The sequence below is a fragment of the Synchytrium microbalum genome, assembly GCF_006535985.1.
Source record: "Synchytrium microbalum strain JEL517 chromosome Unknown SmJEL517_scf0039, whole genome shotgun sequence".
Classification (NCBI taxonomy): domain Eukaryota; kingdom Fungi; phylum Chytridiomycota; class Chytridiomycetes; order Synchytriales; family Synchytriaceae; genus Synchytrium; species Synchytrium microbalum.
In genome coordinates this window covers 136,367-160,556 of record NW_022158388.1, presented here as the reverse complement: position 1 = coordinate 160,556, position 24,190 = coordinate 136,367, and the positions used below count along the sequence as shown (strand labels likewise).

The window sequence follows — 24,190 nt, the reverse complement described above, 5'->3', positions numbered from 1 at the left end:
TCCAATATCAACTTGATGACTTGCGTAGACTCGCCAACGGCGGAATTAGCGCCCTTTTCCCCGTGGTTGCCATGAACATGAAAATCTTCCCACCGGAAGCTCAATCAACGCTGATCGGAGTCTTGTATTTTACTTGGTCGGGTATGTTACCAAGGCCTCGAACCTTGATTTTGCGGTCTGTTGGATATACGTATTACGATCTAACAATTTATCATGCAGTTGGTGAACTATCTGGCGCTCCTATTTTTGGATTTATCCTGGACAAGGAAACTGGTTCGGATGGCACGCAAGACTGGAGCATACCTCTACTCTGGGGTGGTATGATGGCGCTGGGAGCTTTTGCTGCATCGGTTGTGATGAGATTGGTCAAGTCTCGAAAGATACTGGAGCGTGTATAAATTTCTTTGTTGCTCTGTCTCGCTGCATCATCTGGGAACAAACGAGAATCTGTTTGCATCAGCATTATTATTAACATATTTAGATAATATTTATATCTAGTGACAAAAAGTTTGCAGATGCCTATATCAACGGGCAAATAGAAAGTGATAATAGTGCAAAGTCAAAACCACTGGTGTCTGTATTATTTCGCTCTGAAAGCAGCTCTTTCGGGATGTTTGTACCCTGTGTGGTATTGTCCTTTTTCATACTTTGAAACTACCCCAGGGGAGGGGGGGGGGGGATTGCCACCCACCACTTTTATCCAACCCGCCACTTCCCGGCAGGTTGGATGCCGGTGCTAATCTTATCGCCAATTACATTGCACATGGCGCCCTGTAATCGGCGTGTCACATGAATGCCACGAACCTTATCTGCTTGTCAAATGCTCTGTGCGGCATCTTATCTACTTGACATGCAACATATCAAAGCATTCACAGTCAGTGAACCTCATCATACTGTATCGACATCATTTTCAAGAACTTTATGTTTGTTACGAGTTCCTTTGAGGCTAAAAATCAGACTGAACTCTGTACTCTTACTATGCAACGTGATGACGAGTTTGTTGAAATTGATGATGATAAAGAAGGAAACGCCAATACCAAAGCTAGTGATACTAATCTCGAGGATGCTGAAAAAGTTGCCTGATATGGATACGTCGTGGACTGCTTGGGGAGTAGTCTTGGGAGGGGTTAAGTGACGCGGATTAGTTTGTATCTGCATTATATCAAGGCTTCGTGTTTCATTTCGTTGTCTTATTGATGGCTGACTCGCTACATTTCTCTTAGCAATGTTACAGGTACGCTATCGTTGAATAAAATGCCAGATTGTTTGTCAACTTTCGTTAAATATTCAACCACTGTCATTTTCTCGTCTACAGTCTCCTACTATCGGAATACAGGTAAAGCTTGCAGCAACTAGTGGTGTCCTCGGTGTTGAACTGTGATGGTCTCTTGTGTTGATGACGTGTATACAGACGAATAACTTGCTCAAAAACACTCTCTTGGTTCACAGTTTTGTTGGGGCGTATTTGTACGCTACTTTGTATCAGAAATGTTTGATTTCAATCTGATATCGCTGACAGGTAGGTAAACAATACGGGACACATGGACTATGCTAGTTTGGGACTGCTATCGGGCGGTATTATGGCGTTGTGTGCCTTTGCTGCATCGGTTGTAATGAGGCTGATGAAGTCTCGAAATCTTCTGGAACTGTATAGTACGTCTCCAACTTTAACGAAAACTGTTTGCATCATTATTATTCAACGTATTTAGATATATTAATGTCAATTAAGAGATGATTATTACTACTACAGAAATTGTAAATGTTAGTGCCAGTCAAGGTATCCAATATGTAGTTTAATGGAAGAGTTCAGTGAGGGATCAAAGGTATAAATCTATGGAGTAGCAGACGATGTTGCGACAGGTGACGTTGTTGCAGTTGGTATAGATGAAGCGATTAAAGGGATTACACTTGGTGACGCCAAGACAGAAACAGTAGGACTTGAATCGACCATGTTTCTTACGGCAAACCGTATCCATACCGAAACGGCAATCTAACATAAAGCAGTGGTGATGAGCATTCTTGACAACGTTGGAAGAAAACAAGAATGACTTACCCCTATAGCTATGAATATACAAACGATGTTAGCCGTTCTCGCCCTTCGCGCCCTCTGTGCTTCCGGTGCGGGCTGCAAGATTCCTGTACGGGCTCCTGTGTCATACCCTTTGAGTAGGACCCAAAAAAAAGATCGGTTAGCTAGTCGTCCAGTGTCTCTTGTTTAATAACCGACATGTCCATACCAGGCAAAGTAGTTATAGTCATCCTATCATCTTCAATATGCATCATCTCGTCCACAGCCTGCCGATGCGTCGTTGTAAACGGCACTTCAGACGTGGATTCGTTTAGTGTCGTAGTCTCAGGCGTATCAGAGGCACTTTCGGTATAATACGGTGGCGGTTGATCATCTCCCGGCCGTCCCGCAGATGGCAACGAAAGACTTTCGTGCGAACCAGACTGTTTAACTAGAACGGGTGCAGAGGTTTTGTCTTCATCGTGTAATGTAATTGCTGAAGAGCTTCCATTTGGTGATGACGGTGGCGTAACGTTGATTTCAGGGACATGAGGATGGGTATTATCAGGGGATGCGCCTGGTATTAGTGATGCAGGAGTTGGCGATGGTGTTTCTGCAGATGGTAAGGAATTGTGTGGGAGTATTCCTAGAGGTATATCATTGACGGTATGGTCATAAGAGGGTGCGGACATGCTCTTGGATTCGACACATAAGAGTCCTCACTGTCTTCTTCAGCCTGGAAAAGGACCTAATGCTGGATGGCAGAGTGTTTGTTTGTTGGTGGTCAATAAGTGCTGAGTACAAGTTCCAAACATCCAAAAGTCGATCTTTATACAAGACGGTCGCTCATTTCTCTAGTATTCAAGTCTAGGTGAAAAATCAATAAAAAATTAATCAATCAAGTTTCAAGCTGTAGACCTCGTTGGTGTATACTCGAATCGATCGTATCTTCACTTTCATATAACCGCCAATTCAAACTCGACAACGCCTTCAATAATTTGCAGACAGTAGGGGGTATATATTTTTGTACGAGAGTTACTGGAGATATACTATTATGTTTACAGAAGCTGGTGGATGCAGTTCAGATTAAGCAATATAAAAAGATGCAGGGTATGGTGGTGGATGATGCTTAAAAAAACTATGGCAACTGATATTCCAGTATCAATTGCCATTATGCTAGCGATAGAATAATTATCCATTACTTGACCATCCTTCAAACCAAGTGCAACACAACCCCCCACGTGGTTTAGCGAAACACAACGACCTTGAGCAAGACGAAGAGCAAGACTCCGCCAATAAAGGTAATGCCCATACACCATCGTCCTGAGGTAGACTTGAAACTATTTCAACAATTTTTTTGTAAGGGAAAAATGTTTTTGTCTAGTATGGCTTTTTGATGCTTTGCACGGTTTTCTTGCCAGCAATCATGTAAAAATAGAGACTTACTAAACATATCTTGGAGGCTGCATTTCAAATTCTCCTACTTCCTTTTCAGAGTATTTGGGTAGCTCAACATCTTCGTCCAAACTATCGTAGGCCATTATTGGGATTGCTACATGTTCATGGTACTCGGGTGTGACGAGTGCCAAGGGAACCGTCTCATCGTTCGAGACAGGACTATCAGGCACGTCAGCACCGTAGTTCTCTACAGATGGTGCTTGCATCACTTGGAGAGGCTGTAACATGGAAAGGAGCACAAAAGTAGTGAAAATCGTATTAGCGTGATTCTCGTGGATGCGCGGATAAATAACGTTGCAAGGAGCTAATGTCTTACGTGTAGAATATACCCAAAAACAACTAGATGTAGATGCCGATGCCTCGTTGATGTCTAGTCGGGATGTTGTGTGAAATTGCTCGTGGTATGCTTTTTTAATCGTCGCGGCTTTGCTTCGGAGTTGTAGTTGAACAGGCAAGGGCACAGGTTTCCGGTTTTGGAATTATTCTTATCTTGTAGCGGTATCTTGCAGGGGTCTTGGATGCAGGACGTCATAGTACAGCACTACGGCACAAGTCGGAACGAAAACCATACCTTCCCCTACCAAATTAGATTGTCCATCGCCCTTCCTCCCTTGCGACCTGATCTCTTATCGAACGATGATCACAGTGTTCAAAACTTTAATGAGAGTTCGTATTTTGAGTTATTTTGTCTGATCTATCCACGTAAATCCACGAAAAGCACCAAATATCCTTCGATTGATGCCTCAAAATCCACCCGTCAGTCCAATATACGAATTTATAGTTAATAAATGACTTACAAGAGCAAAAAGAAGGAACATAGTATGTAATAGTAGTGGTAGAAGAATCAGATATCAGAATTATATGATATGAGGATGGCAAAGGCAACTGGCAATTACTTGGCATGAGGTAGTAACGTGCGTCTTTGCAACAGTAATCGAATCGGGAGCTTTGTCCACCACAGTAACCACTACGGCAAGCAACACCAACTCCTCTTCCATTTTATCCGGCACGGTAGAGCGCATTCGTCTTCAACAACACGATGTAGCTCACGACGATCAAGACACTAATTAGGAACGAAAACCAGATACACAGACGTCCACGGCGTGTCTTGAACCTGTGTCGGCATTGAAATGAGATTGAAAGAGTCAGGACGATGTTCCAAGTCACGATTTAAATGCCTCCTATACAGGGACTAGAGCCAAAACCACACGACCTTCAACATCAAACAAGACCTGCAATCGACGTACGGATAATAAATGTAGCCAGGCGGCGGATCCACTTCCCTGGCCTGATATGGTGGAGGTAGCTCAGCCTGTTCGTCCAGGTTGTCATAGCTCACAATTGGAGCAACGTGATGTTCTGTCTCTATATTGGCATCAGCTGGAACCGCGTTGTCCGGAACTACATCAGATTCAACTGGAAAGGCGACACGATCCGGTATTTGGTTCATTGGCAAATTGTCAGCTGGTGAGACTGACATTGTCTGTTTCAATATTGTAAAACGTTGTCAGTAATGACCTGAAACATACACAATTAGGAGCGTACCTGGTGTTAGCTGGATGTTAGAAGTGCCAGCTTGGGCAGATTACGTCTGAAAACCCTCCAACCTGTTGGGAATGTAGCGTACTACTGCGTTTGCTTGTTATTGTGGTTGATAAGAGGCAGCGACAATCAAAGGCGAGCAATTCGGAGCTCCCGAGAGCATTTTCACGTCTATTGAAGCCGATGACACGTATTGACATGCTTTTCTAGGCGCTCAGACAAGGAAAAGACGTGTTAGCACAGAATACAGGAATTGAATGGCAATGCTGTGACTGCTGAAAAATAGCCATTAAAAATGTTAAAGGGACTGTACCACTTGCACCTAAATATTACCTTAGCGATGCTCCTCCTTACTCTTACTTATTCTGCCTCGAATTCTCGCCAACGAATCACAACCTTCGCCGATTCCCCCATTCAATAGAAACGCCCTAAAAAAAAGAGAAGAAAATGGCCGAGACAATACCACGATCAGTAGTGATCCTCGCACTCCTACTATGTCCAATACCGATACTCTACGTCTTGAATTACACCATCCTATTGAGTTTCAAACTGGACAATCTCCATATTCTCCTGGCAGAGATCATTGTCGCAGCTCTATTCCACAAGTACATTGGACTTCCTGATGCCTCTGACAGTCTGAGTAAAGTACTGGGGGGCTCTGATGCTGCTGCTGCCACGGTAAATCAAGACATTAACATTTGAAGTTTGGATTCATTGTTTGGTTTTGACATGTTACGAATTTATATTGAATCTCTTGTCTCAATTCCGTTATTCACGTAGACATCTAATCAAGTCGCACGTATTCCGACCTCCTCATCACCCGCGCCATCATCAGGGGCAGCATCGCAGTCAGGCGCTCCACGAAAGAATGCATACCCTGGCATGAGTGAATCCATGATCAAAGAGTTTCTCGAACTCGCAGACACTGTGCATCCCAAAGAGTCGGATCCTTGGGCTCTTGTTGCGTAAGCTCTTGTGACGTTCTTGGAAGTCGCAGCCTATAGACCCTGGACTTCGGTGCTGATTTTTTCTCTTTCAAAACAGATCCGTAGCAAATCCATGGATTGAAGTATACAAGAAGGCAAACACAGATTTCTGTTTCAAGGTGCTCGTAGAGTTAGAAACTACGCCCGAGACTATATTTGATACTTTGGCTGATATTGATCATAGGAGAGATTGGGATGAGGTAAGCAAACAGCGTTTCTTGTATACTTCCCGTCGAACCATATGTGTTTTTTTCAGCTCAACCTCATTCGGAAATAGATGTGTGAAGATGCTGGTGTAGTAGACAATGTTGATGCAAACACCAAAGTACAATACATGAAAACCAAGGGTGTCTTTCCTGCTGCTTCTCGAGATGCTCTAGGTAAGGAACGCGTTGTCTCTTCATAATATTTGGACAAATTGGCTAACGCCAAAAAAACACAATAACATGAATGTAAAGTATTGGCATACGTCGGAAAACTAAAGGACGGCCGATACATCAACGTGACGAAATCCGTCCCTCATGAAGGAGTCCCAGCACTAACAAACGGAACAATACGAATGGAAGTGAAGATCGCTGGTCAAGTAGTAGGCCCATCCCCAACTCGACCAGGCCATTGTCGCATTACGCAGGTTGCGGATGGAGATTTGAAGGGCTGGTAAGATTCAAAGAGGAAAAAATATCCAGATCGTCTTTGCTTATATATGCCTTCTTACCTGTCATCGTTTCTTGAACCACACCAGGCTACCGAAATCAGTCGTGTCATTCGTCGCGACCAAAGCAGTGCCTGGAGGCTTTGTGACCCTGAATAAAATGATGAAGGCCCTACAGCCCAAACAGACGTCAACTACCTTGGATATGGCTGCTAAGGGACAAGTGCCTAAAATCTCATTTGGGCCTGGTATTGGACGTGAATATTATTATGATGGGGATGCTGGTAGTAATACTGGTGCATCCGCTCCTGCTACTGGACAAGCAGCTGCAAATGGACATATAGCTGGTGGTGGTGGGGTAGCAGTCAAACAACCAAATTCGATATTAGCTGCTATCAAGATGGTGAGAGATGCTCTTGACTCAGCGTCTCCGATTATGATTTCTGTGGTGTTGGCGATATTGGTATGGAAGACGATACGAGGTGCCAAGTAGACAATGTTGCCACAAACCAAAAAAAAGGTATAAGACCGAATAGTTATATGTATAGAGAGAGAGAGAAAAGAAACAACAACAGAGTTCTACTATTTTTATGACAATCTAAGAGGCTTTGTTTCTGCGATTTCCTCCCTTTTTTCACGTTCTTCAGACAATAATCCTTCTCACCCATGACTATTTCAATATGGCCCATCCCAATTTCTTTATATAAATCAACTTCCTCAATCATAAGTTTTCCCTTCTTTTACAACGGCGGATTATACACAGCTCGTTGCGAAGCAGGAGAACCAGGAGCACTAGTATTCAATGACCTTGTACCGTCACTAACCGATGACTGTCGCGTCGGAATCGGTAGGCCCGTCAAGGCAGCTTGAGCAGCCGCCCGTGGTTGATTTGGAGAGGACATTATAGCGGATAGCACAGCTGGTGCTGTGTGGATACTATTACCTCGTTTCGGCGGTGTCAGTGGTGCTTGTGGTTGCTGTTGTTGTTGACCATCCATGGATGATTGCTGACTATGGTGTGATGAAGAGTTGTGTACGGAATTTACTGATGCTTGTCGTTCTATTGGTTGCTGCTGTTGCTGATGCATCATACCGCTACCACCACTAGGAGCCATGGGCGAGCCACCTACAGGAGTATGATATTGAGGTGATATTGCTTGCTGATATCCAGATTGTCCATTTTGGAATGATTGTGGTGTGGATTGTTGGTATGGACTGCTATTGTTGCTACTATTATTGCTGCTGTATCCTTGCATCATGGGTTGAGTATTTATGACGGGTTGCTGTGGCTGTAATTGCTGTTGCTGCTGTTGTTGTTGTTGTTGCGAAATAGACATTTGTTGGACCATGGCTGGTAATGAAGGTTCAGGTCTCGGTGGCGGTACGGGAGCAGGTATATTCAAACCATTCATATTTACCATGTTTGGTGTGGGTGGTAATGGAGCAAGTTGATTGGCGGTAATGGGTTGTTGTGGTGGTATATTACTATTACTACCTGGTCCTGATGAAGCACCACTACTAAACGGTTGAGCAGCTCCTACTACGGATGATCCAGGCGCAAGAGCTTCAACACCCACTTCTCGCAAACAAAAGACATAACCAGGTAATCTTTTTCTCTTGGCTAGAACATAAAGTCTTCCTGGCCGCGATGACAATACTTTCAAGCCTTCGAAGTCATTACCAATAGCAACCCGCTGCACCATTTCACCAGTCTTCCAATCAGCCACTTCAATCAGTCGTGTTCCAACAGAAGCAACATGAGATACTGGTCGTAATACAAGTTCTTGCGATGGTTCATTCCATGTCACACCTTCTCTCCAACCACCTGCAGCTGGACCAGTCATGGGTTGACCCGAGATATCTACTACTCGTGTGTGTTTGCCAAACGAAGCCAAGAAGAATCGATCCACCATTTGAGGTTCCCGAATGGTAGTTGGACCTACTACAGCTAATAATTTACGGTTAACGGTACCAGTGGGTCGTTGAGCATTTCGTATCTCGGAGCGTTTAGCATCAGAAAAGGGTATTTGGGCCCACGTCTGCCATCGAGCACCCTTGGAGTTTGGCACGGTTGCTGGTGCAGCTCCAGCTCGAGCCAAGAATTCTTTTGATACTTCCAGCTCCTTAACTTTGGAATCATCGACATTGACTAAATTGGCTTCTGTCGTGTACCCTAAAAAGATTTCACGAGCAACAAGTCCATCATGCAATATATGAATAAACTTGGGTGCTTCAGGCAACCAAAAAGCCTTCAGTTTCATGAATCTCAAATACGGTTCTCGAGCCCATTCAAACAGTATAATATCCTGTCTAATTAGTACTGCCATGTATATAGTGGTTTCCGTTCGTTGGATGATAAATTCATTGGAGTCTCGAGTAGCCAGAATCTTGATGTAATCACTCGTCCAGCGAGCTACCAACGCGGCTTCATCTTCTACAGCGTCACCAAGCACCTTACCGTACACATCGTCTTCGTCTAGGGACTTTGCATTCTGAGGATTCGAGCTATGATTCATATTGGACTTGGCCAATTGTGATGCGTTACCACCAAGCAAATACTTTATGAGTTTACGTATAGATGCTAGTCGATATTGTCGGACATGGTCGTGTTTGCCTGACAAGGCAATCATACAGCCATAATCTTCGACAATGGCGATTTGTTTGAAGCGGACTTCTCGAATCAGTGGTATTGCGATTTGCTTTTCAATAGGTACGAATGTGTCGACAAAGAAAAGACCGCTTGGAGTACCCAGCAACAGATATTGTCCATCAAGGACATCACCTGTAACAACATCAATCTTCAGGTGGCCACCCAAAGGCAATGGATCTAATATACGCCTTCTGGTCTCTCCTACAGTCTCTAGTAATGGTCCAACATATCTAGATTCTGCTGGTGGAGCGTTGGCTGGCACAACCTGTATGTTGAGCGTGAGTATTTTGGTCATTAACGAGTAGTTGCTCGTGCAGTCAGCCAGCGAAAACAAACTATGCCACAGGGACAAAAAAATCGGTAATTACCTGAGGAGCAGAAGGACGTTGACCATACGGCTGTGGAGCCTGCTGCACTTGTATCTGCGCAGGTTGAGCCTGTGATTGATTAGCCTGAGCCATAGCAGCTGCCTTAGCAGCCTGAGCTTGTCTCATAGTCTCTGCAACAGCTTTAGCAGGAACCTCTTCACGTTTATCCTCCGCATCCTCTTCATCATCTTCGACATCATGTCCAGCCTTTCTCTTCTCTCGAGCTAGTTTAGCCCTGGCGACAAGTTCAGCCAAAATCTTTTGACGATTGACATTCTTGACTTTGGCTAGGAATGGATGATCGAGTAGTTGTGCGGCTGTTGGTCGTTTCAGTGGATCTTTTGTCAGGCATAGACTGACGAATTCTACGAAAGACTTGGACCAGGATTTTGGTTTTGCGAGGCCTAGATCAGAGGTTGGAATCAAGTGGAGAGCTCGCATAGGGTGAATGTCAGATAAAGGAGGGTTTTTGTCTGCTATTTCGATTGCTGTGATACCAATAGACCATATGTCGGCCTTTGCATCGTATGATGCTGATCGAGATGTACTGCTATCTGGGTCTGTCATAATTACTTCTGGAGCCATCCAATATCTGTGTGAACAAACGAATGTGAGTCCCAGGCGGTAGCAAAATAACGTAAAACGATGATATTTTTATTGCTCCAGCTTACGGTGTTCCTATGAATGTCCTTGCACGACCCCCAACGGAATTCAACTTGGCAGACACTCCGAAATCGGCTGCAGATTAGAAAGGGAGTTAGCATTTTCGAGCGCACAAAAACCGTTAACATGGAATAGTTACTCACCTAGTTTCAATTCACCAGCCTCAGTCAACAACAAGTTACCGGCCTTGATGTCACGATGAATCAACGCTACCTGGGTATGCAAATAGTCCAATCCCCTTATGGACTCGTACATGATGGTAGCGATTTGATCTTCTGTCAATGGTTTGCGTAATGCTGAAAAACAAAGGATTATTGGAGATCAATGATTGGAATATATCCACAATAATGTGCACGTAACGACATTTACCTCGATATAGTGAGTCTAGTGCACCACCACCACAAAACTCCATACAAATCTGCACGAGGATCATGCGTGAGAACGTATTTGACGATCGTCGTCATTTTGACAACCCTAAACGGAGCAAAAAAACACGACATAGATCTCTGCATTGGTGCGTACCCATAGATCAAGTCCTTTCAGAAAGCATCCCATATATTTCGTTATATTAGGATGCGAGCACATTTTCAGGATTTCCATTTCCAACAGCGTTTCGCGTAACTCGTCCTCCTTAAGAAACACGACCTTGACAGCAGTGATCTCTTGAGATGCGACCAAACGACCCTACATAAATATTCATTAAGCATGTTTGAGATACGGCACAAATTGTTGTTCGTCCAAGTGGTCCTCCAAAGTTTTGAAAATAGCGGACGAGCATGAACGATTACGAGAAATTGACAATGAAAGACCCAAGATTTCCATCGCTTCTTCAAATAGACGAAGAGCACCACCGTAGGAAATAATATATGACGTTTACCTTGTATACATATCCATAGTTTCCCTTTCCAATAGTTTCAAGCAATTCGACCTGTCCGCGTTGCGACGGTATCTGTAACAGAATAGGAAACCTCTTGCCATATTGGGCGACGCTCATGCTTGCTCGACTCGGCTTGTTGCGTCAAGTTCGAACTTGGTTATCCTGTTGTTACAGTGGGTGTCCTTTGTTGAATTTGGAGGCGAGAGATGACCGCCGCCAATTTCGAGGCTGAGAATTCAGGAAGAGAGGCCTAATAGAGGAGTTTCGAACTTTGACAACACTACAGAATGCTATAGAATACAGAACTGACAGAACTGTTATATATGCTATTCGCGACGCGTGCTTGTGTCCAATACGTATTTCACACGCGTATTCCATTGGCCTCAGTCGCACCCTCTGTCAGACTCAGCCTGAAGACAGTGGACCTTATAACGCGACAAACACCTCACAATAAGCACCAGCGCTCCAAAATCAGTGTTATGCCAATTTATTCACCGAAAAGTTTGGACCGGTGGTGGTGCATTCATTTAACACAGCTAATTTATTAGCCATGAACACCAGTACCGACATTGGCAGAGCTATTGTAACTCTTCCTCTCTGTGGTTTGATGGTTTGATGGTCAGTCGTCATTTTACTCAATCTTCCATTTCCACAGAACGGGCAAAATTCGTCCAGAAATTTCGAGCCGTCATTTGAATTACCTTCAGGTCTGCGTCCAGTGACGTGATTTTCTTGGAGTTGGCCCTTCTCGAGGATGATCATAAGACAGTCCTCCGCCTAAATCAATACATGATATCGAACGATGATGAGGTCGCGAAAACGATGAGTACAGTATGTGAATAATACCTTGTCAGTGCCGAATTGAGTGCTAGAAGAATGAACTATGAGTAAATTCAATAAATACGGGAGTATTTTGGGATATGCACTCACTGGAGGTCAGTCTTTGATGCATGAGCCAAGACACCTTGATTTCCGTGTTCTGTGATGAAGATGTCATAGGCTAATGAATTGGATGATGATTTGGAGGGGTGGTTGGTTTGGTTTAGCTCAAAGTGGGGCATGAAGAATCACGAGGAGGATGTACGGAGAGACAAGCTTACATTGGACGACATTGACAAGAGGAATTGTCTTGTCTAAAATACGAGTATCAACAATATGCACTGTAATTTGTTAAGGCGGAAATTTATGCGGTTTTGCCAAACTCTAACCTGAACGCCATTTCTTGACCTTATGTGGGCAGCATGGTGAAAAGGGAGAGATGAGAAATGCGTCATGAGAGTAACAATAAGAGTTCATACCATTTCTACAAGATGAAGCAAAGAATAATTAGTAAACAAAAAAGGAACTAGCTCCTAGTCATTTTTTTCTCACCATTTTCCGTTAATACGATGAAGTCGTGTTGGGATATGTTGGTATCGCCATATACACATCGAGTGGTACCGCTTTTACTGTTGGGCATCCTTGTATATATATCAAAGTAGCTTGTTTTTCTGAGCTTGTATGTGTTAGTAGTATCGTGAACGATCAGAAAGTATAACACCTAGAAGAACAGGGAACAGAGGCAGTGTCGGTGAAACTGGACCTATTTGTTAATTATTTGGACATTTGACGCGTTTTTAATAACAAATAACAAATGGGGTTAGATCAGTGACCGTGTCAGTGGGCTCTCAAGGAGTCGCTCACGAGTCTCGCGTTCAGCTACCTTATAGCATCTTCTACCTGACGAAACCTTCAGCAGCCTGTTAGCCTGTTTTGCTTGTTTTACTTCACTAGATGGAATCAGCACCGTTGGTTGTAGCATATCTTCAACACTAAATTTGATACAGGGACTGTTAGCAAGGACAGAAAGTACACTCAGAAAATAGCATCATACCTCTAGGAGCCCCAATCGGCTTGCGTATCATTTGTAACATCCCATTCGCCTCTTGTACTAGGCCACAATGCCTGTCAACCTAACAATAAAACTCGCACCCCTAGATGCACACTCTTTCAGCGATGTCGATAAACAGAAGGAATCGACCTCCGTCCCTTTGTGATTCCGAATGTACATGTGTCGTTTATTCACCGATTGGAGGAGTATGGTACATAATTTACCACAGCTACATTTACTAGCCATGGATACCAGGCCCTACACCAATTGAAGTGTTGGCGACATTCTTCATGTGACGTTCTAACAAGTGATGGTATGATGGTCAGCCTTCACTGTCTAACTTGAACTATACTCATATTTTATGCTCGATTGTCCAATGAAAGCCTATAGAAAAGCTGCGAAACATCAAACAATACCACAGAGTATCGATAGCTTGCCTTCAGATTTGCGTCCAGTGACGTGATTTTCCTGGAGATGACCCTTTTCGAGGATGATGACCAGACACTCGTCCACCTAATCAAGGCATACATGTAGACAGAATGGCGAAACAGATGATCAGGATATACAAAACTTACCTTTTCAGTATCGAATTGAGAGCTAGAGTGTGGAACTGTTAGTTAATAAACCAAATGTAGAAGTGGCAGTTGGCAAACGGAGCAGTGTGACATATGTACTTACTGTAGGTCGGCCTTTGAAGCATGAGCCAGGACACCTTGATTTCCATGTTCAGTGATGAAGATATCAAAGGCTAGATAGACGGAGCTGGTTAGTCTTGATTTTGAAGTCAAACATCAAGAATCACGAGATAGCAAACGAGACAACTTGCATACATTGGAGGACGTTGACGAGAGCGATTGTCTTGTCTAAGAATATGAGTAATAAAATCTGAGAATCAATAGAGTGAAGCCCCTCAGTCTATGCATTCCCAAACTCTAACCTTCACGCCATTTCTTGACCTTCAATGTTGGAGTAACAGCAAAGAAGAAAGATGAGAGAGGGATCACGAAAGTAAGCAATAACAGTTCATACCATTCCTAAAGGACGAAGAAATGACAGTTGAACTAATGTAACAATCAGGCAATCAACTCGACATTGACTTGCCATTTTCGGTCAATACAATGAAGTCGTGTTGTGAAATATTTGTATCGCCATAGACACATCGAGTGGTTGTTCCCCCGTTTTTGGTCATGTTTGTATATGATAGCTCTTTGTTTGAGTTTGTATTTTTCGCAATCTTGTTGTGACTGGAGCACCAGCAACGGACCTTTTGGACTCAATCGTAAATATGACGCGTTTTCATATCTAAAACAATTAGATCAAACGGGCCATTTTGCACTGTCATTGCGGTTTCTTAAGGTGTCGTGCTTGATTCCTTAAAACAGCGAATTGTCGAGATCAAACGGTCATGAACGACACGGACGCGGCAGCTTGGGTGCTCCTTGCACTCGTATTTGTAGTCTGGACCTCTTTCATATTACCATCGCATGGCCACTTCATTGAGAAATTACTCAGATCGTCGGCATATGTTGCACTCATCTACGTTGGGGTAAAACTCTCACCGTATGCATTCAAATGGCTGTATAATCGATACATTGTCACTTCCAACTCATCAAACGACATAAACATCAAGTCGGATCTACCCACTCCCAAAGATCAACCAACTATTAATAGAACGAGCAGTGGCACTCACTCGATGAAGGAACAGCACCCTCCAGGAGAGGAATCGACTCATATCGCCTCAAAATGGCTATTCTCACATCTAAAAAGTGGGCATCAGGCCTCTCCTGACGTAGAACTGCCAAACATACCACAACAACAAACCCGAATGAAGGGTACTGCTGCACATCCAGAACCACTCAAGTCGGCCAGAAGGAGACCAAACTCACCCTCAAAGCCTCATAATGTTACATTCAAGGGACTTCAGGCAGTCAGGGATCTAGAACAACCTCGTAATGGAAGCACATCAACATCGACAACTGAGGTACTGCCTCCCCATGTACCTTTATCATATACTGGAAGGAGATTGAAGTCGTCTTCATCAGTAAGTAGTAAGACGTATACATCTGTCGTCATTTAGAGGGAAGGCAGTTAGAGGGAAGGCAGAAATCATAAGTCGGACAATCACATGGCGGACCTGCTTGGGGGGTTTTTTCTCGTCTGCTCCTTAATCAATGCTCCGTGATATGTTTAATGCCTTTATAGGCGTCTAAACTTACATCTTTCTTCCCCCAATTTTTGCAGAAAAGTCCAACTCACAAGCCAATAGGTCGGCCACCACCATCCAAACCACTTCATCACAACGACGTATCCAACCACTTGTCAAATATACTCAAAGAATCGATATCTCGACCACCACTTCACATTATATCACACTCCAGACCTATAATAAGCCTCGAATCGCATTCCCTTCCTACAAACACTGCTGAAGGAATCCATATATTGACCCAAGCTGAAGAACTTCAAAAATCATTGCAATCACCGCCAACGCCAGCTCCTTGGTCTGCTTTTAGTGGTTCAGGAGCTTCAGGGTCGTATGTAAATAGTGGTAATGCATATGGTGCAAGTGGATTTAGCAGCAGCTTGTCGTCATTGGATGGTGTACTTCGAGGCGGATTCTCGGTTGGTGTATCTGCTTCATCAATTTTACCTCAATCACCATCTGTATCGCTGGGATCTACTCAACTTTTGAACGGAACGACAACAAGTGCTACATGGAGTATGCCATCTACAACGAGCATGCCATCTATAGTAGGACAACATCCAATTACCCCATCAAGGCCACACGGATTTGCATCCTCATCTAGTAGTGCATTTGGACAAGCAGGAGACCAAACACCGTTTCATGTGAATAATAGTACGAACGATGCCAGCAGCAGCGTATTTGGTCTATCAGCATCACCCACACCATACAACATATACGACCAAACACCAAACATTCGTAAACCATCCACAACTATAAAACTAGCCACATCAGCACCACCGTCATCGCCCATGCCTCCAGCCCGAATCCCACTTGTATTGCCATCAGAAGACGAGGGATTTGCAAGAGCTGCCGAACCATACTCGGCGTCTAGGGCATCGTCATCGTCTGATATCTTTGAGAATGTTGGAAAAACAACAGCAATACCTAATGGTGGTAATAGTATACAGCAAATACCCATTGAGGATATACGCAGGAAACTGGTTGCAGCTGCTAATGATCAGCCGAAGAAACATGTATTGAAATTATCGAGCAACAAGTCGTCTGCCGAAAAGAGACAATTGTCTATTACGACGGATTCCTATGGTGGTAGTAATAAACGTAAAACTAATGTACAGGCAACGTAAATAATTGACAACAAACATCCAAACAAACAATAACATGTAAATTAAGATATCTCTTGTAAAAAGCTGCAATCTTTTGAACAAACACTACACAATTGTATCAATGCGAACATGTTGAAAAGTGCGTGTCAAGAAACAGTTATATATTGAAGACACTATTGCCCTTTGAGATTTTTAAAAAGATATGAAACAGGTGTAAAGGTATCTACTACAGCGCCAGAATTCTATTGAGCACCACCAACAACCATCGTTCGTTCCCGAATCTCGCTTTCGGCCACCTTTTCGTCATACTCCTTCTTCACAGCCGCTTCAGCAGCCTTCTCAGCTCGTTTAACCTCATTAGCAGGATTCAGCATAAACCGTTGCGGAATACCTTGATACGAGCCCGTCAGCATTGACAAAAAGACGGAGTTGTTGTATCAGAACATACCTCTCGGAGCCTCAATATTAAATTTCCTAATCATCCCATTCGTCTCCTGACACCTGACAGTAGCCCAACTCAGCGCTCTCGTTTCCCACTCCTTCAGCGCTTGAGATGTGTGGGTAACAGGAGGTGTTGAGCTCTGGCCTTTGATGAAAGGCCATACGACGGGATTATTGACAGTTTGGAATGGCGATGCTTTAGGAGGTTGGAAGGGAGAATGTTTGCTCAACCATTCGCGTCTCATTGTAAGTAGTTCGTGTCGTGATTTCAGTATGTTGGAGTCAATGTCTTTTCCCATTTCTATCCAAGGTGGGAGATGGCCTTGATTTTTTACCATACGGTTCAGGAAGAATGTCGTTGCGTCGAGATATGGGTTGCCTACCAAAAAAAGTTCAGCTGTTGTCTTAGGTAGCTAAAGTTTTCTACGGCTGGCTGTTCTTAATGGTTCTGATGCAGGCATTTTCAAAGACACAAAAAAGGCAGGCAAGCCTTAAAGAGACGTACCGAGACGTTCATCCTCCTCCTTCAGCGGCTGTCCGCGACCCTATGAGTTGAAAGGTGAAATGCGCGTGGATTCCGTTGCCAACAAGCTGTTTCTAACCTTCAGATTATCAAACAGCCCCTCTCGTCTAGCAGCTTGTATGCGCTCTTCAACCAACGAATTAAATCCACTCATACTATTACCACCACCAGATCCCATAAACGACTCCCAAAGCACACTCAACGGTTGTTTATATAATTGAGCGTCCTCCTTCGCATGTGCAGCTCTAACCACACCACTCCTCTTGACCCGTTGCGAATGCGTTCCCGGCCCTGTATCGTGCGACAAAAACGTACGATTCACTAAAGGCACCACTGACGTTGTTGGGTTTAGACGGGCTGTAGGGCGCTCACGCTGAGCATGTTGTACCAAAAACCGACGTAGGTTGTCAAGTGTTGCACCAGTCGTGGGCGTCTCGTTAGCGTTCTCTTTTGGCATGTCGATTTCACCAGGCTTCACGGCCACTTTCTCAAAGTTTGAGCTTCGAAATGCGTTTGCGAATGAGACTACTTTTACGAGATGCCCATACAGCTGGTTTAAGATTCCAACATTGATGTCGGATGTGCTGTATTCACGATCTTCTAACGGTTTCGATTTCCTAAATCTAGCGTTCTCAGAGTAAGTGCCATCTACTATGGTGGGTTGCCCCTCTTTATCATAGTTGCCATCTTGGTTTTGGTTTGTTGATGTGTCGGATTTCACAGCTTTGTCACCTCGATTCGATGAGGGGAAGACAGCTGGTATTGAAACCGGTACTGAGGCCTTCGAGTTCGTAACTATCCGCCTGACAGATCCTATTTGATTGAAAAGTAAATCATCGATTGATCAAAGTGCAACACATGGCTGGAAGCAAAACAATCGACGCCCTTACGATGTGCATGTAAGTAAAGATATAAAAGTTTCGATCTGTGTATCGCCTTCATAGGACTTCCTCCTGCAAAACAACCTGGTGTAATCGATCTCAACAGTTTTTAACCAAAACCACAGGGCACGGATCCAAACATAAATCTAATGCTATATGAATACTCATGCCACATCTTAATATAAATTTACAGTTGCAAAAATGTCCCTTATCTAATCTCTCATCATGTGCTGCTTTTCCTCCGGCAGACTCACCGGTGAAGGCAAGAGTGCAATAGGTTTCTTGTGTTCCATGTTCTTTGCATGTGAATACATGATTCCACCTGCAAATGCTGCATGGAGGAAAACACGATGTTAGGCAAGTACATGCAACAAAAAAAGCCCAAACGCCAACATTACCAATCACGACACCAGTAACACTCCCCAGAGTAACAGGATCTGAAAAGAACATCATCCCGGCTACCGCTATAGGCAGCTTATTGAGAGCTCCAGCCATACTAAATTCACGATGCTGTTTGAGTATACAGTCAATTCAGCACAGCTGCACTTTCGCGCTCTCAACAAACCTGTAAGTAGTCGAGCTCGTTACACGTAAACACCAACTAGTGGTATACGATATCCCAAAACTAAGCACGCTAGAGAAGATGATACCCATCACCAGTCCATTAAACGCTGAAGAATCATCCTCTGTAGCACTTGGCCCTAGATATTTGTTCCATGTCCGTACTCCTTCGGGTATTTCTGTTAGGACTGATAGGGCAGACAGCACGATTCCAGATAATAGACTATAGAAGGTTGGTCAACAAAAAACGCTGGACGGCTTTCCATGCAAATCCAAACACCACGAAGATTTACTTGTTGTAATAGACGGTATCGTAGTCCTTAAATCCAATTTCTTTGATTTGACCACGAATGTAGAGTGTATAGTATGCAGTCGTGCCACAATTCAGAAACATCCAGCCATATGAAACAGCAGGGCTAACTTCTGCAGCACCAACTTTGAATATATTTCCAGCTGATATGTCTGCCCATCCTACCACACGTTAAAATGCAATACGTTAGTATTCTTATTGCATGCAGACGTCCACGCGCAAGAAAAGATACATTACTATGGTAGCTTTTCATGACCTGGCAACCTCACTCACCAGCAACAGCCGAACTCAACACCATCAACGTAAACGATATCAGCATCAACGGAGACACGGGCGATCCACCGAAAAACCACAATTCCCCATACGCAATCATCACAATAGTCAGATTCTTGAATATCGTGAAAACGGGTATCGATAAATACTGCATTGCTTTCGAGCCTGTCCATATCATTGCTACCAATCCTAGCGATACGGGAAACCAACGTTTTGCGTCATGTAATTTGAATTTCCGGTATGAGAGCCAGTTTAGTGACGAGAATATTTGAAGGAATAGAACACATGCGAATGACTATGATAAGAGGCAGTTAGTTTGAGGCATACATTGACTATCAAGTATTTCAATGGAAACAAATGAAAATTATGTACGTACTTGGCAAGCTAGCAACAAAAAGTTCATACGAAACGAGTATCCTGAAAGTACCAACTTGTTTGTTACTGTTAACAGTATTGATGCGATGCAGTACGCTATTATGGCTGTTGCGCCTCCACTCATGACGATATCTCCTGTATTGTATGTAATGCGTCTACTCTATCATACCTATCATAACTCTGTTGTCGTTTTGATCGCAAAAGTGTGAAGGAGGCTGAGTTTCAAAGTACATCACGAACGTTTTGTTGATTTATGATTTAATGTATACTTTAATGTATTCTACTTTACGTCATAATCTACAATGCATTTCACCAAAAAACGTGGTTTAAAGATCAAGGTCCATATGGAATCGCGCTAAGGAAAAAGTACGTTAGATTTATTACGTGGATCTTCAACCACTAGCTCAATGTAATCGGCTTACTCGACTTTGGTCCAGGTCCATTCACTCCAAGGGGAGGCTCAATCACCCCTGGCCACTTTACGCCGTTTTCGTCGACCAATATCTTCGGTTTAGGGCCTTTGCCAAGTAGATTCTCACCAATCGTGGCCTCACCGACTAGATACGGAAGCTCTTGAGGCTTCACAAACCACACCTTGGTGGCATTACTACCATATTGTGACTGCTCGGCGCGAACAGAAGAGGATGGCGAAACGGCTCTGGTAGCGCCGTAGTTCCTATCTTGATCTGGCTCTCGGTCTTCATAGGAGTCACGACGGCGGTGATCCAGCTGGTATTCTTTACTATGGGTAGAGTATTGAGACTCTCGTATAAAATCCTGGGCGTCATAATTGCGGGATGGTTCAGATACGACATGCTGTTCAACAACCTCTGTTGGTTCTGAGCCATTAGATTCCGCTGCTAGAGAATAAAATGATTCTACAGATGATACTGATCTGGGCCGTTCATTGTCCTCAGCGTTTTGCACTGGAGTTGATTCAGAGGGCTTGGCAACACTATGTTCTTCTTCAACTTCATGCTCATCATACAAGTCTTCATCCTTGTAATGTTCCGGCTCAGGTGTAACTTGTTTGGGTGATGCCATTGGTGTTGGGTATGACTCACGTTTAGAAGCAGACTTTATAGATTCACGCTTGATATCATTATTACTGTTGTTGGGGTATGAATCACGTTGAGATGCCGATCTGATTGATTCTGGTCTAGCATCAAGTTTGATATCATTTTTGTTGCCGTGATTATTATTGGCTGAGTCCCGAGACTCACGTCTGTTCTCAGGTGTCGTGCTAATACGGTAATCTCTTTTCGTCTCATGTTCAGCTTTCGGCTGTGCTTGAGAGTTTCCCTTCTCTACATATTCCTCCGTTGACTGCTGACGTTGAGAGTTTCGCTTCTCAACATACTCCTCCTTTGGTTGTCGAGGTTGCGAGTTTCTCTTCTCCACATACTCGTCCCTCGGCTGTTTGGGCAAGGAGTTTCTCTTCTCTACAAATTCTTCTGTCCGCTGAGGTTGAGAGTTTCTCTTCTCAACGTATTCGTCCTTCCTTTGCTGAGGTTGAGAGTTTCTCTTCTCTACCAACTCGTCCTTCATCTGTTGAGTCTCCCTCTTCTCCTTCTCCACATACTGAGATTTCGGCGTTGGTGGAGGACTGCTATGAGAATCTCGGCGACGAGAATCTCTCTCCCTCTCATACTCATGTGAGGGAGACACCGGTTTACTGTCCGAATCGTCATATCGTCGATGATCATATTGTCGAGTACCATAGTATTCTCGATCATATGCCGGCTCGTCATCTTGTCTTATATCAGGTTTCCTATCATTGTATCGTCTTGCCTCGGTATTGTAACGAGGTTCGTTTTCACTATTGTATCGATCTTCATTCCTGGTGGACGAAGTAGAAGGCTCGTTCCTTCTATCCGAGTTTCTACTATAGCGAGGTTCGTTGTCATTATTGCTGTATCGATCTTCATTCCTTCTACTATCCGAGTTTCGATAGTCATTGTCGTATCTGTCAGAATTCCTAGACTGGCCATTGTATCGTTCGCTGTCATTGTATCTTGACTCTCGATCCCCGTTATTCCTCTCTTCATATCTAGACCGTGACACTTTCGACTCCTCATCATATGTGTTCTGCCGATCATCGTTATACGTATTCTTCGACTCTTCATTGTATATGTTCTTGGAGTCATCATTATATCTCGAGCTCCTGGCTTCATCATTATATCTCGAGTTCCCAAAATTATCATTATAACTCGAGTTCCTGTTGGAGTTCCTGGAATCATCATTGTATCTCGAGTCTCTAGAGTTATTATGATCTCTATTGTATCTGGAATCTCGAGGCTCATCGTTAAATGTCCTTTCAGATGACCTGTCCATACTATATCCATATTCTGCTCGAGTAGAGGAAGACCCATGCTGCGACTGAGTATCATAATCATCCCAATTCATAGGCCGTTCTCTAAAATTACCCGCAGTAGGATATCCCATCTGCGAATTCCTCATTCTAATATATTCAGGCACTTTACGTTGTTGTTCTTCCTTGTATTTGTCTTCTGTGCCCGATATGATGGCAATAGCTTCTTCACGTTTACGTTGCTTGTCTATTTTCTCAAGCCATCGCTCGGGTTTCTTGTCTAGTTTGGGTACTGGGATGCCGAGATTTGCGAGCGACGACAAGATTGGATTTGATGGTGGAGGGGCGCCGGATGGTGGAAGTTCAGGCAGACCGGCTGCCTTTCTAGCTCTGTTTCGGGCTTCTTCTGCTTTGGTATATTTAGCGTTCTTTGAGTTTCCGTATGATGGTGGGCCTTGTATCGACTGAAGCATTGGCATTGTTTGTGGTGGTGGTGGTGGCGGCGGATGAGACATCGGGGAGTGCGGCGACGATGACGTAGGAGATTGTGATGATGGAGTATGGTGCCTACTATCGGGATCAGATCCTTCGTTGCTTGGAACGTAACCAGTGTTTACTCGAGGTGTGTTGTTGTATCGGGGTACGGTTGACGACGTAGATGGAACGTTTCGTTCACTCCATCGATCACTGCTACGGTCATTGGAACGTTCATTAGATCTCCACTCGTTTTCTTCTTTACGCCTACGTTCCTCCTTCTTCTTCTCTTGAGCTACACGTTCGAGCCATGCTTCAGGTTTGGATTCATCGTCTACACCAAGAGTGGATAGAATAGTTCCCACTATCGTAGCTTCTTTCGGTGAAGTTGCACCGCGAGATTCTGGTAAACCAGCAGCTTTTCTAGCTCTAAGATAAGTTTTGTGCATGAGCTTCCATCAAATGTTACGCTGGACAGCTTGAACGAATAAATGGTTTTCGTACCGATTACGAGCTTCATCAGCAGCGCTCAAAGTTGCTCGTCTGGACTGAGCTCCGTATCGTTGGGAATCTGCCTCTTCGCCACTCCAGTTTAAACTGCTTTTTCTAGGTAAAACATAGATTGGCAATCCCGTTGCTGGATCTCTCTTCGGTCCACTGCTATAGCCTTGCGATGCATATCCGGACATGCTCGGACTGAGTGCGTCTTCAGAACCAATGTAAAATACGGAGGTGGGTTTCGCTGAAGGTGGAGCGCAAGAAACATAGAGTTGACCGACACACATCGGTACTGACGCGCAGTGAACACTTGGAACAGAGTTAATGCTAAATAACATGCCGTAGCTTCTATTAAGTCAACAGCAAACACCTTTTCGTTCGTAAAGTTCTCACTGGCTTTGAAAAATTGCTATGGGACTCTAAGATTCTTCTAAATTGTGCCTACAATATTATAAAGTTGATATTATTTACCTAGCCTCCTGTAGGAAGAGGGTTTGAGCTACTAGATGCGACTGATATTTGTGATTTCGAGCTTGAAGCAATAGACTCGATCGGTTCCATTCTCAAGATGTCGTTTGGACGGTCAGAAGATACTACTGGAGGTGGAGGTGGACCAGCGCGGTTTGAGGAAGGTCGAGAATATAATTCCTCTTTAGGTCTGGCTGGTCCTGGTGTTACTTTCAGATAATCGAGTGTTGGATTCTGTACGGGCTGTGGTGCTGCGTTTTGAGCTTCCCAAATCTTATAATCGTCTTGGCTCATGCCGGATGGCGCAACGGGGATGATGGCTGGTGGTCCTCCTGCTCTACTTCCTTGAGGCTGCGACTAGGTTGACAACAAAACCTGGAATCAGCTACTGTCATTTGCGAAAAACACCCGCTACATTGTTCATACCTTGATGTCATAGTCAGTAGGAGTTGGCCCTGCACCCACAGGGGTAACATAAGTGCTTGCTGATGGAGGAGGGGCAAGAGGTCTTGCGGGTGGTGGGACAGTTTTAGCTAAACAGACAACGTTAGATACGAAGTTTGGAATTGTCTCCTGGAACCACCATGCTTACCATTAGCCGAAGAGGGCCCTGCGGCTATGGGAGTCCTGATCATCGTAACAAAGTCCTGGCTACTTTTATACAGAGTGGATTGCATTTCCGCCATAGTGGGGAT

At 44.0% G+C, this 24,190-nt stretch overlaps 3 protein-coding genes across 3 annotated transcripts; 1 reads left to right on the top strand and 2 right to left on the bottom strand.

Annotated features, from left to right (window-relative positions):
• Window positions 1-5,455: 5,455 nt before the first annotated feature.
• Window positions 5,456-7,139, top strand: SmJEL517_g04972 (uncharacterized protein; the record flags this gene model as incomplete). The annotated part of the gene is made up of 6 exons (XM_031170900.1): window positions 5,456-5,686; window positions 5,789-5,973; window positions 6,053-6,194; window positions 6,272-6,374; window positions 6,453-6,651; window positions 6,737-7,139. 6 exons carry the CDS (start codon window positions 5,456-5,458, stop codon window positions 7,137-7,139), a joined length of 1,263 nt encoding a protein of 420 aa, XP_031023113.1.
• Window positions 7,140-7,386: 247 nt separating this feature from the next.
• SmJEL517_g04971 (uncharacterized protein) lies at window positions 7,387-11,321 on the bottom strand (the record flags this gene model as incomplete). Its single annotated transcript, XM_031170899.1, has 7 exons — window positions 7,387-9,561; window positions 9,665-10,256; window positions 10,336-10,402; window positions 10,471-10,623; window positions 10,697-10,745; window positions 10,850-11,011; window positions 11,205-11,321. The coding sequence occupies 7 exons, from the start codon at window positions 11,319-11,321 to the stop codon at window positions 7,387-7,389; spliced, it is 3,315 nt and encodes a 1,104-aa protein (XP_031023114.1).
• Window positions 11,322-16,622: 5,301 nt separating this feature from the next.
• Window positions 16,623-23,218, bottom strand: SmJEL517_g04970 (uncharacterized protein; the record flags this gene model as incomplete). Its single annotated transcript, XM_031170898.1, has 11 exons — window positions 16,623-16,771; window positions 16,829-17,200; window positions 17,327-17,366; window positions 17,424-18,157; window positions 18,624-18,721; window positions 18,791-19,009; window positions 19,080-19,257; window positions 19,370-19,664; window positions 19,746-19,879; window positions 20,167-22,958; window positions 23,034-23,218. The coding sequence occupies 11 exons, from the start codon at window positions 23,216-23,218 to the stop codon at window positions 16,623-16,625; spliced, it is 5,196 nt and encodes a 1,731-aa protein (XP_031023115.1).
• Window positions 23,219-24,190: the final 972 nt, after the last annotated feature.